This window comes from Danio aesculapii, chromosome 3 (assembly GCF_903798145.1).
Source record: "Danio aesculapii chromosome 3, fDanAes4.1, whole genome shotgun sequence".
Lineage (NCBI taxonomy): Eukaryota > Metazoa > Chordata > Actinopteri > Cypriniformes > Danionidae > Danio > Danio aesculapii.
The window spans coordinates 55,452,498-55,471,482 of NC_079437.1; the positions used below are offsets into that span (position 1 = coordinate 55,452,498).

Genomic DNA, 18,985 nt, shown 5'->3' on the forward strand with positions numbered 1-18,985 from the left:
TTGCTTTATATGAAATCAGACGATCGCGACTGCTGTAGTTATTACAGTTATGTTATTTTTTGGCATTTATCTTCAGGAAATTACTGAAGGTGTATTATCATGTCAATCTAATGTTGCAATAAGGTCGTAACTATACTGCGCATTTACACAGTGGCCATATTCATCAATGTAAACACACCAAAACAACATTAACATTATAGCAGACACTGTAAAAAGCTCATTCTCAACCACTAGACATTTCTGACAAGGTAATAAAGTGTCATCGAGTGTCAGAATGTTGTGGGACTGCTATACAGGAGTTATGATTATGGATTATAGATAGCCGAATTTAGCTGTTTTTATTTTAGCATTTTTTAAAAGCATGATGGTAAAATATCAACGCGGTTATGAATATATTAAAACATATGCTTGTTTGTTGTAAAAATTCATAATAATGACCAAATACTAATTGGTGGATCTTCTTACTTTCAGGTTCAGCAATACTGCTGTTGTGGCTGGTGTATTCTGGGAAATTTTCTTACCCCTTGGTTTTCAAGTGAGGCCCTGAAAAATCTTCGTTCGAAGGGGTATTCACCCCTTCCCCTTAGCCATACGCCTTCAAGCTAAAGAGAATTGGGACACCCCAACCCCTTGATGTGAACGCGCAAAACGAGGGGTAGGGGGAAGGGGAAGGGGAAGGGCTAAGGGGTAGAATTGGGATTGGGTCTAAATATCTAGTCGTGTTTGTGGACAACAAACGTACTTACTTAAAGACTTAAGCGACAATCATTCTAACATGTTTTAAATCATGAGTGTATATACACAGCAGACACACTGAATGAATGAGGATCAGTGTCCAGGCCCTCACCTCCTGATGTGTCCAGCATCCAGCTGCTCCTGTAAGACGGACGCTCTCTTCTGCAGGAAACTGACCTGCACACAAACACAGCTCCAGCTTAGAGGAACATGCTGTAGGGTTTACATTCAAGTCACTGCAAAGAAACTGCCAATAAACACACTGTGATTTGTTTCAAGTACTTTTTTTCAAAATGACCTTTCAATGCATTTTAGTTATAGCCTATTAGAAACCACTTCAGCTGAAAGTGAAACCTGAGAGTGTCAGGGTTCTGCCACTCTGGTCTTGTAAATTCTTGTTTTGGTGGCAGAGTCCGGACACTAGCTCTGTCTTGTCCTGTCCTGTTGTGCTCGGCTCGAGTTTTCTTGGGTCGAGCACTTGTTTTGTCATTGTCTGGGTGCACGTCGTCATAGGTCCCACTTGATGACGCGCGCTCTTGTACTTGTACGTGTTTGTGTTTTGTTTCGTCAGCATCGCGCAGTTTCATTCTCAGCGTCTCCATCTAGTTGGTTTCGGTTTTGGTTGGTGCTGAGATGAAACATGCGCGTTGCATTTGTGAGCGCACGGTAAGGTGTTTTCATCTATCATGTGCTCATGTCTTGCGTCTGTTGTCAAAGCACGTGGCTCTGTGTTTACATTGTGGTCGTGCGCTTTTGTTGTGTGCTTCAGTGTTTGTCTTGTCATATGAACACGCGGTTAATGAGTTCTCTAATTGGCTGCGTGTTTTATGTGAGCACATGGCTTGTGTTGTCTTTTTGCGTCATGTGCTCTATCGTCTAGTCCCACCCTCCTTGTTAACCCATTATTAGTTAATTATGTTCATCTGTTTGTGTGTTGATTTACTTCTGCTTATATTCTCCTCATGTCTGCTGTCCTGTGCCAGTTCTTTATCGTATGTTGCCTCATCGTGTGCTACCTTGTCGTGTGTACGTTCCAGTCCAGATCCCAGCCTGCCCAGTTTAGTTTGGTTTGTCAGTTTTGTTAATGTTTTTTTATTTTACTGTTTATTTTATGATTAATAAAACCCATATTACTTTCTGCACCTGAGTCCTCGCTCCCCTTTCCTCTACACAAACTGTGACAGAAAGTTGAGCTTGAAGTATAAATAAGGATGAAACCATGAATTTTTCATGCATAAACTTGTTTGTTATTTTACAAAAGGGTCTTGTATAATTTGGACCAAGCTCCATAAGCTCAACCATGATATATAAATATCGATGATGGCTTGCAAAAAATATTGAAAGTGATGGGAAGTTCGGATCATTTTACTGACTCTGACCTTTGAGTCTCGTTCATTGAGATGAACGAATCTTTTTTCGAGTCATGTTGTTCATTTTGCCAAAATATTATTAAAATGCTACGAGTTGCTTCCAAACACATCTACAACTAGCCCAAACGTTGATCACACTACAAACAAGTCATAACTAGAATGCTATAAGAAAGAGAATATAATAATTCATTGTTTACCTGCTCTTTTGTCTATGGTTTTTGTGTCTCTTTGCTCAGCTCACCTCTTCATGTCTTCAAATTTGAGTGGTCCGTTCACGTTACACTGACAATCACATATAATCTTAGCCAATGTACACAGTCTGAGCCGAAAGGAGCCATGATTAGTTCACCTTTCGAGTCTTCTGGTTTTTGAGTCGTTCGTTCATCATGTGACAGCATGTAACGAGAGATGACTCAAACCCGAGGACTTCAGAGATGAACGGATCAAATCTTTTCCCAGCTCTAAACGCATATGATTGGCTTCTGTCTTTCACGTGATGAACGACTCAAAAGACTTGATAAAGGAATGAAACCACCTGCACAAATGTGCACATGCGCAGACGAACGAATCACTCCCTGAGAGGACTCATACTTCCCGAGTCATGTTGAAGATTCGTTCAAAGTGAACGAATCATTCAAGAATGACTCATCACTAATTGATACCCTAATGAAAAATGTCTGCACTTTATCCATCTCATTGGCTCATTGGGAAAGGATGCCGAGGGTAACAATGCGTTGCATCGGTGACGTTTCCTTGCAACTTGTGTTGACAAATCTACCAAAGGCCGCTGTCTACATTTTTGTGAATCTCATATATGTTACTGGGCTATGTTTTCTCATTTACATGCCATTTACATGTCCTTCACATAGGGAAAAAAGTATAGCATTTTAGAAAGGTAGGCATTCATTATTTTAACCTTGTGTTCAGAAAATATTTTACAGCACAATTTATTCAGATTTACTCTGTAAACAATTGATATGCACTCACGGCCACTTTATTAGGTACACCTGTCCAACTACTCATTAACAAAAAATTTTAATCAACCAATCACATGGCAGCAACTCAATGCATTTAGGCATGTATACACAGTCAGGATGATCTGCTGCAGTTCAAACCGAGCATCAGAATGAGGAAGAAAGGTGATTTAAGTGGCTTTGACCGTGGCTTTGTTGTTGGTGCCAGACAGGCTGGTCTGAGTATTTCAGAAACTGCTAATCTACTGGGATTTTCATGCACGACCATCTCTAGGGTTTACAGAGAATGGTCTGAAAAAAAGAAAATAGTGAGTGGCAATTCTGTGGGCGCTAATGCCTTGTTGATGCCAGAGGTCAGAGGTGAATGGCCAGACTGGGTTGGGCTGATAGAAAGGCAACAGTAACTCAAATTACCACTCGTTACAACTGAGGTCTGCAGAAGAGAATCTCTGAACGCACAACACGTCCAACCTTGAGGCGGATGGGCTACAGCAGCAGAAGACCACACCAGATGTCACTCCTGTCAGCTAAGAACAGGAAACTGAGGCTACAATTCGCACAGGATCACCAAAATTGGACAATAGAAGATTGGAAAAACGTTGCCTGGTCTGATGAGTCTCGATTTCTGCTGCGACATTCGGATGGCAGGGTCAGAATTTGGCATCAACAACATGAAAGCATGGGTCTATCCTGCCTTGTATCAACGGTTCAGGCTGGTGGTGGTGGTGTAATGGTGTGGGGGACATTTTTTTGGCACAATTTGTACCAATTGAGCATCGCGTCAACACCACAGCCTAGCTGAGAATTGTTGCTGACCATGTCCATCCCTTTATGTCCACAGTGTACGCATCTTCTGATGGCTATTTGCAGCAGGATAACGCGCCATGTCATAAAGTGTGAATCATCTCAGACTGTATTTTTGAACATGACAATGAGTTCACTATACTCATATGGACTCTACAGTCCCCAGACCTCAATCCAGTAGAGCACCTTTATGGATGTGGTTGAACGTGAGATTTGCATCATGGATGTGCAGCCGACAATTCTGCAGCAACTGCGTGATGCTATCATACCAATATAGACCCAAATCTCTGAGGAATATTTCCAGTACCTTAATGAATCTATGCCACCAAGGATTAAGGCAGTTCTGAAGGCAAAAGGGGCTCCAACCCATTACTAGTAAGGTGTACCTAATAAAGTGGCCGATGAGTGTACGCAACCTATATATGATTTTCACATACAATAATATATTAATAATTCATCATAAACAAGTTGCATCAGCTACTATAAATTGTACATATGCTTCTTGGCTTATTTTGAGTAGAATTCAGTGAAAACAGATGCAGTCAGATCAGTCCAAAAGTAGAATGAATTTTTCAGTGTGACTTGTGAATTGATTTAATAGGTTAACTGAAAAGATTCAGCTTCTACACAAAGCTTCGAACAATGCTGTCACTTATCTGAGCAAATGATAATTTCTTTAACAAAGTAACAAGGAAAGGTAGGTTTTTATGAAATACAGTATAGATGTGAATTCATCACAAATAAATAAAAACTCCAAGTTTACGTAAAAAAAATTACTTAAATATTGCAATAAAGGAAAACTTTTCTTAACAGTCCACTACTGACATATAATCAAGCTGAATAGGAACCCCACAAATGTTAAAGCCTTTTTAAGTTGAGATACTGCCAGGCAAGATTATTTGACTTGCTTTAAAAGTGGTCACATTATGAGAAATTGAACAGTCTCTGATCTTTTTGCTTATGAAATATATACATTTCAGTGGAGCACTTACTAAAAACCGATTAGCAAAAAAGGCTAAATAAGAACTTTTACAAATTATGACCACATATTAATACATCAGTATTAATAAACGTAGACTACGTTTACATAGACATCAGTAATCGCATTATTTGTCTTAATCTAATTAAGTAATTAAGTGTTTACATGAGCTGCTTTTCGAATGTTCCTTTCATGATGCCATTTTACATGGTATAACACATCGATTAACGTCATTGCGTCACCGCGCTATCCATGTTTCCTCCTGAGTTGTATGTGATTCCGGGTGTTTCATTTTTAATTAGTCGACTTTAACTGCAGTTTGGCACTTTCACTTTCATTCAGGAACATTTCATGCATGCCCCCGTGACAAATGAGATATTGGATGCGACTATGAACTGCTGGAAGAGAGTAGTCTCAATGGAATCTCATACCACATGCTGAATGGGAGAAAAAAAACCCTCCGCATTTCGGGATTCAGGTGTTGGTAGGTGCAGATAAAAGTGTCAGACAGCCGTGTGTGTAGACTACCCTGTCGCATAACGCGGCGAAAAAGTCCTCCATGACGGTAATAGTTTGATTAAGGTCTTTAATTAGTTAATTAAAGGATTAAGGTGTTCAATAATGCGACTAAAATCAGCATACTCCACGTCTTTCGATTTCTCTTTAGTTCGATTGTGACCTTAAATTAAATTAATCAAAAATCATTGTTTACATGGTAGACTCTTAATTAGAGTATTAATCGTATTAAAATAGAATTATTGGTGTCCATGTAAACGTATTTACTGATGGCGATCTGACTATAACTTTGTCGGTCCAGTCACAATTAGGACAAACAAAACAAAACATGATTTATGCAACTATTTTAATATCAGTTGTGTATGTGCTACTTTGTGTATAGCAAAAGTGTTTACAGTGCACCGTCTTAGCAAGCAAAAGCAATTACTTTACAAAAATATCCCACGTTAAAGGGACACACTTGGCTTTTTTTAAGTTCGTATGAGCCTGAAAAGAATGTGCATTGTTCTGCGACCGTTTTCCTGGAAACCAAGATACACAGAGCAAACCTCAAAGCAAATCTAACGTTACCATGCTTGCAAATGCATGCCTGGGACTCTGAAAAGAATGACTATGGTTAGATTCCTAAACGGCTGCTGGTTTCGTTAAAATAATGCACTGCAATGTGCGATGCTGGAAATATTCAAGGACAGCGGAGGCCACGCTGGTCACCAATTACAATGCATAAACATATCAGATCACAGAGTTGTGGCTGCGATTCCAGAAGAATCTAGTCAGAGCTATTCAGAGGCGTGCGCCAGGCTCTTTGAACTGCCATCTCCAAATGTTGTTTGAGGGGCCCTGGACCAAGCCTGACAAAGAGGGGCTATTGTTTAGATTCGAAATGTTTAACAAAAATGCCTCGCCGCAGACTTGTGTAGAACAAGGCCGACTGTAACTAATAAGACCCTGGCCGGAGCCCTTGAAGCCCGTATTAATGTGGTTGGCGGGTGTAATTGCACATAAGGAGATGAACTGGACCGGAGACTTCAAAGGCCCGTGGCCAAATTAGATCCATGTCTATGGAGGAACTCGCAGCACTTGTTACCCCCTCCCCATCAGAAGAAATCAAATAAACAAGAGCCACTTGAGTTCAAAGACGTGAGGTCTGACTGCTCGCCATTATTAGCTGAGGGACCGGAAGATAATGCTGTGATCACAGACACCAAACACACCGAATGTGGACTGATCACATGAGCAGAGAGGTCGAGCTAGCTAGGAAACCGAGCTTAATACATCCTGTACTTTTCTTTAATTACTTTTAAGAAATGTAAGTTCTGTAACTAAATTATGTAATTGGTTTCTTACCGAAATAATCACTGGAAATAAGGGATTTTGGCAATATTAAAATAAATAAACAAACAAACACTGTTTCAGCTATAGTTTCAGGTAAGTTACAGTTTCAGGTAAATTATGTAATTGGTTTTCTACCAAAATAATCACTGGAAATAAGGGATTTTGGCAATATTAAAATAAATAAACAAACAAACATGGTTTCAGGTATAGTTTCAGGTAAGTTACAGTTTCAGGTAAATTATGTAATCGGTTTTCTACCAAAATAATCACTGGAAATAAAGGATTTTGGCAATATTAAAATAAATAAACAAACAAACAAACACTGTTTCAGGTATAGTTTCAGGTAAGTTACAGTTTCAGGTAAATTATGTAATTGGTTTTCTACCAAAATAATCACTGGAAATAAGGGATTTTGGCAATATTAAAATTAATAATAAAAAAAAACCCTGTTTCAGGTATAGTTTCAGGTAAGTTACAGTTTCAGGTAAATTATGTAATTGGTTTTTTACCGTAATAATCACTGGAAATAAGAGATTTTGGCAATATTAAAATAAATAAACAAACAAACACTGTTTCAGGTATAGTTTCAGGTAAGTTACAGTTTCAGGTAAATTATGTAATCAGTTTTCTACCGAAATAATCACTGGAAGTAAGGGATTTTGGCAATATTAAAATAAATAAACAAACAAACACTGTTTCAGCTATAGTTTCAGGTAAGTTACAGTTTCAGGTAAATTATGTAATTGGTTTTCTACCAAAATAATCACTGGAAATAAGGGATTTTGGCAATATTAAAATTAATAAAAAAAAAAAACCTGTTTCAGGTATAGTTTCAGGTAAGTTACAGTTTCAGGTAAATTATGTAATTGGTTTTTTACCGTAATAATCACTGGAAATAAGAGATTTTGGCAATATTAAAATAAATAAACAAACAAACACTGTTTCAGGTATAGTTTCAGGTAAGTTACAGTTTCAGGTAAATTATGTAATCGGTTTTTTATCGTAATAATCACTGGAAATAAGAGATTTTGGCAATATTAAAATAAATAAACAAACACTGTTTCAGGTATCGTTTCAGGTAAGTTACAGTTTCAGGTAAATTATGTAATTGGTTTTCTACCGAAATAATCACTGGAAATAAAGGATTTTGGCAATATTAAAATAAATAAACAAACAAACACTGTTTCAGGTATAGTTTCAGGTAAGTTACAGTTTCAGGTAAATTATGTAATCGGTTTTTTATCGTAATAATCACTGGAAATAAGAGATTTTGGCAATATTAAAATAAATAAACAAACACTGTTTCAGGTATCGTTTCAGGTAAGTTACAGTTTCAGGTAAATTATGTAATCAGTTTTCTACCGAAATAATCACTGGAAGTAAGGGATTTTGGCAATATTAAAATAAATAAACAAACAAACACTGTTTCAGCTATAGTTTCAGGTAAGTTACAGTTTCAGGTAAATTATGTAATTGGTTTTCTACCGAAATAATCACTGGAAATAAGGGATTTTGGCAATATTAAAATAAATAAACAAACAAACACTGTTTCAGGTATAGTTTCAGGTAAGTTACAGTTTCAGGTAAATTATGTAATTGGTTTTTTACCGTAATAATCACTGGAAATAAGAGATTTTGGCAATATTAAAATAAATAAACAAACACTGTTTCAGGTAAGTTACAGTTTTAGGTAAATTATGTAATTGGTTTTCTACCGAAATAATCACTGGAAATAAGGGATTTTGGCAATATTAAAATTAATAAAAAAAAAAACCCTGTTTCAGGTATAGTTTCAGGTAAGTTACAGTTTCAGGTAAATTATGTAATTGGTTTTTTACCGTAATAATCACTGGAAATAAGAGATTTTGGCAATATTAAAATAAATAAACAAACAAACACTGTTTCAGGTATAGTTTCAGGTAAGTTACAGTTTCAGGTAAATTATGTAATTGGTTTTTTATCGTAATAATCACTGGAAATAAGAGATTTTGGCAATATTAAAATAAATAAACAAACACTGTTTCAGGTATAGTTTCAGGTAAGTTACAGTTTCAGGTAAATTATGTAATTGGTTTTCTACCGAAATAATCACTGGAAATAAAGGATTTTGGCAATATTAAAATAAATAAACAAACAAACACTGTTTCAGGTATAGTTTCAGGTAAGTTACAGTTTCAGGTAAATTATGTAATTGGTTTTCTACCGAAATAATCACTGGAAATAAGAGATTTTGGCAATATTAAAATAAAAAAAACGCTGTTTCAGGTATACTTCAAGCCACAAGGGATGTGATACAAGATGTAAGGTCATTAAACAGCCAGGGTCATTGTAAAAAAGTGGTTCTCAATATGTAATCATGCTCTCTAAAACAGATGGCAAAGAACAAGTTGTTGTAGCAACAGTTTGAAATGCATTGCATCAATCTCAATTACTATTTAATTATTATTTTTTTGCATAAACAGCTTGCGGTTTTAATAACTGCTCCCAAAAACTGGAACGCACTGCAAAAAACAAAACGTTGTTTATTTCTTAGGTTTATTTTTGTCTCAGTGTAAATAAAAAACAAGCTAAATATTATTTAATCAAGCTAAATTACATGAGATAAGAAGCCAATGCTCTCTGTGAAATTGATCAAAATGAAGCAAGCTTATGACTAGGGCCAGACAGAATCTGTAAACGTTTTTTGTTATTTCTGCTGAGAATTTTGTAAAAAAATCTGTGGATTTATGTGGAATGATTTTGGGAGTATCATACAGTAACTAAAACTTAATATATGAAATAAAAAAATAATAGCTTTTTAAATTGTATTTAAAGTTCACAATGCAAATCCTTCTAGATCCACTCATTTGGTAAACAAATCAAGTATTTAATATTCCTACTAAAAGACAGAAAATATTACTTTACAAACTGTATTCTAAATAAATCAAATGAACACTTTCATATTAGTCAATATTATTACTGAAATGAAATAAAAAAAATTCAACCCAGGCTCATTCTGAGAACGTAGTCCCGAGGACGTTTCTGGAGACCGCGAAATACGTCCCGGGAGGTACGTATTTTTGCAGTTTTTGTTTTCGCGAATCCGCGCCGTCCTCACGTAAACCCGCTAGAGGCCGCTGTCGAACGACCTTCCTGGACGACAGAATGATTGACCGTGCGACCGGCCAATCGGGCGACCCACCCTCCTCTGTCCCTAAACCCAACCAACGACAATTCACAAAAGCCGTCCAGAAAAAGAAAAGCCCTCGTCTGATTTTTACCACATTTTCGGACTTTGACCACATTCTATCCCTGTGACGAACTGGTTCGCTTTATTTTTTGGATTTTGTTTTCTCACCTGATTTCTGGAACCGCTCTTTCCCAGACTTGAACCCGGTCGTCGTCGTGGTCGGCCCCTCTCTGCGCCTCGAGTCCGCCAAAGTACACGAAGAGCTAACCGGACAAACTGGTTGCAGCGGGAAAGCCCTCCACACGGAGGCGAGCGGCCGGCCGGCAAGCGCCGAAAGGAACGGCGTCACACCGCCCCGCAGCGTTCGCTTAAAAAAATGAAATGCAGCCGGACGTACCCCCGGCTACGTATTTCGCGGTCTCCAGAAACGTCCACGGGACTACGTTCTCAGAATGAGCCTGGGTTGTAAAAATTGAATAAATATCAATTCATGCACATTTACGCAAGTAAATAAACAGACTCAATGATGGACTGAAAATCTGCGGAAATCTGCGGATTTCTGCGCACGCAGATTCTGTGTTGGCCTACTTATGACTAATGACTAAACAAGTACAAATATCTGCCAGTAGAGTCAGAAAAATCTGACAGAAAATAAATATTCACATCACATTAATAGATACATTTTATTGCCAAAGATTTTGGGACATCCATCCAAGTCATTAAATTCAGGTGTTCCAGTCACTTCCATGGCCACAGTTGAAATAAAGCACCAGGCATGCAAACTCTTTTGATCGCTCTCAGGAGCTCAGTGAATTCAGTCATGGTACTGTGATAGAATGCCACCTGTGTAGTAATTTCATTTGTGAAATTCCCTCACTACTAAATATTGCATGGTCATCTGTTAGTGATATTATAACAAAGTGGAAGCAATTGGGAACATCAACGCAACCATTAAATGTTAGGCCATGTACTGTAAAATCAATCAACAGCAACAGACCTCCAAATGCACGTGGCCTTCAGATTAGCTCATGAACTGTGCATAAAGAGCTTTATAAGTTGGGGTTCCATGGCTGAGAAGCTGCATCCAAGACTTACAAGTGCAACGCAAAGCATGGGAAGCAGTGGTGTAACGAAGGCCGTCACCGGACTCTAAAGCAGTGGAGATGTGCCACAGCTTCACCGTCTGCCAATCTGAGGAGTCTGGGTTTGACGATTGCCAATAGAATGATATTTGCCTGACTGCATTGTGCCAAGTGAAAAAAGTTGGTGGACAGGATTATGGGGTGAGGTTGTTTCCAGGGACTCGGCTTGGCCCCTTAATTCCAGTGATAATAACTCTTAATGCTTCAGACATCTCATGATCTCAACTATGTGGAATTGGTTTTAGAATGACCCCTTTTTCTCTGTGCACCAGTCTTCAAAGCTAGGTCCATAAAGCCATGGATGAGCTTGGTGTAGACTTTGGTGTGGAGGAACTGGACTGGCCTGCACAGAGTCCTGATCTCAACCTGACTGAACACATTTAGGATTAATGAGAGCGGAGACTGATAGCCAGGCTTTTTCCAATAAATACACTCCTAACCCTAAAGGCTGATTGATACTTCTGCGTCAAGTGCACACGTAAGCTACGGTGCGGCCTACACGTGGACGCATAGCACTTGCTGACACGCACCTCTTAAAAAATGTACCTACACGTCGCAACGACTCATAGTGCAAACTCTGTGATTGGTCGGCTTGGAAGCGCTGACGAGTGTGGGCGGGACCGAAAGCCGCGGCAGCCCTATGGAGCGATTGTTTACAAGTGTGGAGTGCTATGAAGGAGCTCCGGATGGAAAGTTTTGTTTTGTGTTTACCTTATGGTTAAAGTTGTTGCACGCCCGCCGGTTCCTGCCTCAAAATGAGCGAGTTTGAACCACTTGCACATAAAGGCAGCGTTCAGAAAAAACAAAACACCAGCGAAGAAACTTGACACAAAGCTCGACACAACTAGCGTTTCGGAAGTGTTATTGCAGAGCAACAGAAACAGTGCACAGAAGTATGAATGCACAGCTACACGCGTTGTATGCGCTGTGGGTCACACCGATCACTTGAGCCCGGTATAAACCAGGCTTAAAGCCTGCAGTGTGTGGGTCAACTCCATATTAAACTCAGCAGATTAAGATTCTGATGTCTTTGAAATGTATGTGCATGTAAAGGCAGATGTCACAAAACTTTTGGCAATAAAGTGCATTTGTTCTTGTTTTAAGAATCCATTTAGTTTTTTTCAGTATCTCAACTGGACTGAACTTCTTCATTTTGCATTGCCAAGTGTATTTTCACATAAAGAAGTTTAAATATTAAACTGAAAAACAAAGGTATTGAGGAACATATATACAGCGGGTAAAATAAATATTAAACACGTCATAGATTTTCTTGTTAAATATTACAAATTTGTTAACTGTTAAAAATTTCCAAAAGGCGCTGTTGACATGAAATTGACCCAGATTTTTGTAAAACAAAACAAAAACTAAAATATTAGTTCTACGGAGAAGGTACTGAACTATTGAAATGTATTTTATACTCGACTACATACAGTTGAAGTCAGAATTATTAGCCCCCCTTTGAATTTTTTTATTTTTGAATATTTCCCAAACAATAATTAACAGAGCAAGGAAATTTTCACAGTATGTCTGATAATATTTTTTCTTCTGGAGAAAGTCTTATTTGTTTTATTTCGGCTAGAATAAAAGCAGTTTTAAATTTAAGGTTTTTTTTTAAGGTCAAAATTATTAGCCCCTCTAAGTTATATATTTTTTCTACATATATTTATATATTTATTCTACAGAACAAACCATCGTTATACAATAACTTGCCTAATTACCCTAACCTGCCTAGTTAACCTAATTAACCTAGTTAAGCCTTTAAATGTCACTTTACGCTGTATAGAAGTGTCTTGAAAAAATATCTAGTCAAATATGATTTACTGTCATCATGGCAAAGATAAAATAAATCCGTTATTAGAGATGAGTTATTAAAACTATTATGTTTGAAATGTGTTGAAAAAAATCTCTCCTTTAAACAGAAATTGGGGAAAAAATAAACAGGGGGCTAATAATTCTGACTTCAACTGTACATAATGACTTCAAGAGGCTTATTGTATGGAGAATGGAGTTGCAAGCATTGCTCAAGAGTGATTTATTACCATAGTTCAATAAAGTAAAACTTCTTTTGATGGTTCAGTAAGTCCCATCTATCAGCCATAATCTTTAGTTCTTAATTTCTTTTGGATTCAAGTCAGGTGATTGGCTGAGCCATCCTAGCAGCTTTACTTTCTTTTCTGAAATCAATTGAGTTTCCTTGGCTGTTTTTGGGATCACTATCCTGCTGAAATGACCATGGTTTCACCTTCATCATCTGATAATGTAGGTGTTGGAGTAAAGCAGCTTATATTATTGTACTCTGACAAGGGGCAGGCTTGCTATTTAAATACTGAGAGATTTCAGCTGCTGTCTGGGCTTTCCATGTCTTTTTGCACATGCCTTTCTTCATGTCTTCAACACTTTCTCCCTGTGTCATTTCATTTTATTAAACACAACTTAATTTCTAAATAAAATCCTCTTTGCATGTATGCATTGCTTTAGTTTTACTGACATCTGGGAAAAAATTCAAGTTAACAGCACATTTAGATATATATATATATATATATATATATATATATATATATATATATATATATATATATATATATATAATTATTTTAGAGCATGAAATCTGCTCTGATTTGACAATTTTTTAAAGAGAATAGAATAGAATAAAGACATTTGAAGTCCTTTGACCTGCTTAATCCACTTTGCAAAATTATATTGTGATGCTTGTGGCATGTTTAATAATGGATATAAAGTGAAATGTGAAAAAAAAATGTGGAAAATGGTCGAAAAAATGGAAGTGTGAGGATTTTCTCAGGTAAATTTAAATGTGTGTGCAATACCAGCAACATTTCATTATGTTGGTTGACATAAGTATCATGGCAAAATACTCATGGCACACTTAACCCTACGCTAAACCTAATCAACGGCATGAATAACGTGACAAAAAGGCATTTGTTAAAGCGAAATGCATATCATATTAGCCTGTTCGGCTGCTTCTAAGAGACTTTGATCATTATTTGAGTATCGTGACTTGTGTGTCACAAGACTTGTATCAGAGCTCTTCCTATAGCCGATTAAGCAGACGTCAAAACATATTACAAATGATGCACTCCAATTAAAGTTGAGGTCATAACAAATTACACAAAAATACTTTATTAATCAGCCATTAATCATAATTTGTGTTGTAGCAACATCTAATGAAATGGATCTACACATTCTGTAAGTGCAGTTGTACAGAACTGTAGCCTGACTCAATCATTCCCAGTGAGCTTGTATTTTTTTTTAAGCATGTATGTTTTTAGTGTGTGAGGTCCAGACTAGCTGAGTCTTCAGACTTTGTTTAGATGTGGTTGGGGTGTTAGTTGTTCTCATAGCTTTCGGGAGTTGGTTCCACCACTACGGGACAAAGATTTGAAGTTCTATGATCTGGACAACGGGAACTCTTCATGTGGAGAAAAGGGAGGGTTGTGTGGTCAGAATTAGCTAATTGTAGCCAGCCTGGGGTGGGCTGTTTGATGAAGCATTAAACGTGAAGCAGGGCAAACCACTGGCTTTTGTGTTTTGAATATGATTAGAAGGAACTGGAATCCGGCGAAGAGACTTGGAGTGACATGAGGTTTCTTTATGGTTTTGCTTCACACATCCATACATCCAACCATCCTCTGATCTGCTTGTCCTATGTAAGTTTGCAATAATTATACAGCCTAGCATTTCTCAGGGTACGCATTTTTCATTCAATTTTTCATCGTTTTTAAATAACTGCATTCTGTTCACTTGTGTTTTAATAATGTTGATAAAGTACAAATAAAGACTGCAATTGGCCAAATGCATTGGACCTGCTATTGAATAAACAAACCCATGTTTAATGCAACTTATATGCTAACAGGAATGCAGTCGAATAAATATGATGTGGCTGGCAATAATTTCATTCATATTCCATTGTTTGGTACAATGTAGCAAAGTGTAAATACCCTGTTTTTGTGTATTGTTTGCATCATAATCACATGTTAGGTCAGTAGGCAGAGTTTAATTGCTTTTTTGTTCAACACATTAATCAACATAAGCTTTAACACTATGAAAACCATCTAATTAAATGTGCTTTGAACTATTTTATGTGGTTGAAATTGAAATATAATTGAAATTGAATTGGTTGTAAATATATTTGGTAAGTAGTTGCAAAATCTGCCATCTGCAATTCTGGTTGGTCTTACTTTCTATATGGTGATAAAACCCTGACAAATGGTGTTATCTTTTCCGTGTGTAAGCATGCAGCTTTGCCAGTGTCTTGTCTGTTGAGCTTAGAGTCTGTGGTTTGCTTTTGGCCCATTGTCTGTATCTGGGCATACATTTTTTTAAATTAATTAATAAATTAGTAAATGAAATAAATAAAATAAATAAAGTAAAAAAAAAAAATAATTTTTAAAAATTAATAAAAAATACAATAAAAAATAAACAAATAAACAAAATAACTAACTAAATAAAAATAAATAAATAAAATAAAAAATACATTTAAAAAATAACCAACATAACTAAATAAATAAAATTAATAAATAATAAAAAATAAATAAAACATCTAATTAACTAAATAAATAAATAGAAAATAGAAAAAATAAAAATAAATTAATAATAAATAAAATAATATAAAAAAATAAATAAATAAAAATAAAAAATAAATAAATTACATACAAATAATATTTTTATGTTCCATGTTTTGTCTGTACGTTGCTGTAAGTTCAGTATTCATTCCTTTATCATGTGCTTTTGATTTCTATCTTTTTAATTACCTGATTTATGAGTTTTTATTGGCCAGGTGTTTGTATATTGTCAGGTTTGGTGTCAGAATATAGCATTTTAAGTTTGTTTCTGTATGCCATGTGCTTCCTGTCGAACATTTGTCCTTCTTATTTTCCATTATCAGCTCAGTGCCCTCTCTTATTACTCTCCTCTTTGGTTTTCCTATTTATCTGTAATGTGCCATATACTACCTGACAAAAGTCTTGTCATCGATCCCTGTTATAAAAGCAACAAATGATAACATGGCTTTTAGTTGACCATTTGGAAAAGTGGCAGAAGGCACTGTTGTCAACTATTTTCAATGAAAAGGCGCTAAGCTCTGCCCAAAAAGTCGCTAGATTACATCATACGTCAACTTGCATATTACTGTTTGCTTAACAGCCTATGGTTAATAAAGGGGTATTTATATTTGTGAAAATTTCCTTGTTCTGTTAAACATCATTTGGGAAATATTTTAAAAAGAAAAAAAAAAAAATCTGGTGGGCTAATAATTCTGACTTCAACTGTACATTACACTTTTATTTCGGCCATTATTGATTATTAAAACTGATATTCAATAAAAGAGAGAGGGTATGTTTTGCATTTTCAATGAAAATTAAAGAAGGCAGTAATGTTATAGGCTCTTTTTTTTATAAATATGCATGAAGATGACGGTCATATAAATATCTAGCTACATGATGCCTCAACATTTTTGGTGTCTGTTAAGTTGCTAATATTAAAATAAAAATAGGCAGTTCCTTATATCATGTTTTAAATTTTATTGTTAAGATAGTGAAACAAAGCCAGGGTGACAGGGTTATAAAGTACACTGTTCCCTTTGAAGATTTACCCAATGTGTCCTCTGGAGTTTGTTTTACATATCAAACTTACAAGGAGAGGATGTAAGACTGAACTGTGTGTAGGCTACTTAATATTGAGGAAAAAAACGCTTTAAGATGTCTCTGTTTTCCCCCATCCACACTAACACAGAGCAGCAGCATTTTAAAATGAAAACGGCCTCTTCAGCGTTTGTAAAATGCTCCATTTTCAGTGCTCGAAAATTCCGGCGTAGTGTGGACGGATTACTTAACTGTAGCAAAACGTATGTGTTTTAAAACGAAAATATATTAGTGTAAACGAGGCCTAAAGACGTTATTAGTGACATCTTACACTACGGGACATGTAGTTAATGTCAGTTAATGTATTTACTAACATGAGCTAACAATAAACAAAACTTGCACAAAATTTACGAAATATAGTTCAACAATTGCTAATGAATCATTTCACGAGTTCACACTTGCAATAGTTTCAGAATAAAGCGTATTTGGCGTGCTGTCCGGGGAGAGGGCTCTGAGCTCGGGGAAGACACCCAAACTCGAGTTATTCCTCTTATCAGGAAACAGAGAGGAATAGGGATTCGAGCGAAGTATCTAGCCCGGCCCCAGAACGCTCCCCCCGGGATTGTAATGCTTAAGAGGTGAGGTGACGGGGTGGTGGAGGGATGCTAAAGTCGTAAGATGCTGCAGGTAAGACAGCTTGGGTATATATAGGGGTTTGGTCAAGAACTGATTGGATAATAGAATAATTGTCAATGACGTATTTGATACTGAAACTTCTGCGCGTGCTCCTCCCGAAATTTGTTTATAAAACATGACTAAAATCCAATGCTGTGCTTGATAAACATTAGTCAATGCACTGCGAGTTAACATGAACTAATAATGAAAAGCTGTATTTACTTTACAAAGAATTACAATCTCACAGGACGGCTAATAATTTTGTCTGAATAGAATAGAAGTGATCCAGGCATGTTTATGAATCAGCTGAGCCCATGTACAGTTGAAGTCAGAATTATTAGCCCCCCTTTGAATTTGTTTCTTCTTTAAATATTTGTCAAATGATGTTTAACAGAGCAAGGAAATTTTCACAGTATGTCTGATAATATTTTTTCTTCTGGAGAAAGTCTTATTTGTTTTATTTTGGCTAGAATAAAAGCAGTTTTTAATTTTTTATAGCCCATTTTAAGGTCAAAATTATTAGCCCCTTTCATCTATTTTTTTTCAAGAGTCTACAGAACAAGCCATCATTATACAATAACTTGCCTAATTACCCTAACCTGCCTAGTTAACCTAATTAACCTAGTTAAGCCTTTAAATGTCACTTTACGCTGTATAGAAGTGTCTTGAAAAATATCTAGTCAAATATTATTACTGTCATCATGGCAAAGATAAAATAAATCAGTTATTAGAGATGAGTTATTAAACTATTATGTTTAGAAATGTGCTGAATAAAAATCTTCTCTCCGCTAAACAGAAATTGGGGAAAAAATAAACAGGGGGGCTAATAATTCTGACTTCAACTGTACATGAGATGATGCAATGTCCAGATGTGTCTGTGTTGGTGGCTTTGCTGACCCGTGTTATAAAAATAAATGTTAAGACTCAACATACATGTGTGTGTGTCCAGTGGGAACTCCTGTGGAGTGTGTATTTGTTTGATCACCTGGGACTTGAGCGAGGTGATGGTGTCCTCCAGCTCCTGCTGCAGCTCTGCAGGCATCAGGCCTTTGATCTTCTGGTCACACTCCTGACGAACATGTGTGATCTGCAGGAGGAAAGAGGAGAAGAGTTTAAAACATGCCTTGCAATAATGAGAATCATAAAGATGTCAAACACCGTGGTCAGTCCTCGGTAAACTATAGCTGCGGCAAGAGTACCGCAAACTAAGCCTGTATGTCTAGCATTTGCCAAATATACACTGAACATACGACTTAGGCAAGTTTGGTCAGATAGATCTCCCCTCTCCCTCCACACATTACAGCAGAGAGACTGTTTTTGTCAACACACAAAATGGGAAGCACAAAATGTAGTGGACTCTTTGTACAGACAAAACACATCTAGAAGGGCTTTGAGAGAGTCAAAGTGTAATATTTTTTTTGCTGAGGCCGACCAGTCAGAATATACATTTATTTTTTGCACCTTTATATTCAGTGTCTAAAATTAACATTCACCATGCGCCAAATGAGAATACTGTTAAATATATATATATATATATATATATATATATATATATATATATATATATATATATATATTTATAATATTAATATTAATAATAATTATTATTAATATTAATATATTATTAATTTCTAATCAGCCAATCACATGGCAGCAACTCAATGCATTTAGACATGTAGACATGGTCAA

At 36.4% G+C, this 18,985-nt stretch overlaps 1 protein-coding gene across 1 annotated transcript in view; it reads right to left on the reverse strand.

Annotated features, from left to right (window-relative positions):
• Nucleotides 1-843: 843 nt before the first annotated feature.
• Nucleotides 844-18,985, reverse strand: part of cep112 (centrosomal protein 112) — a 313,987-nt gene continuing 295,845 nt past the window's right edge. The window contains exons 25-26 of the mRNA XM_056454261.1: nucleotides 18,282-18,383; nucleotides 844-912 (exon numbers count right to left, since the gene is read on the reverse strand). Of these exons, the coding sequence (XP_056310236.1) occupies nucleotides 844-912; nucleotides 18,282-18,383 (171 nt within the window). The remainder of the gene's footprint in view (nucleotides 913-18,281; nucleotides 18,384-18,985) is intronic.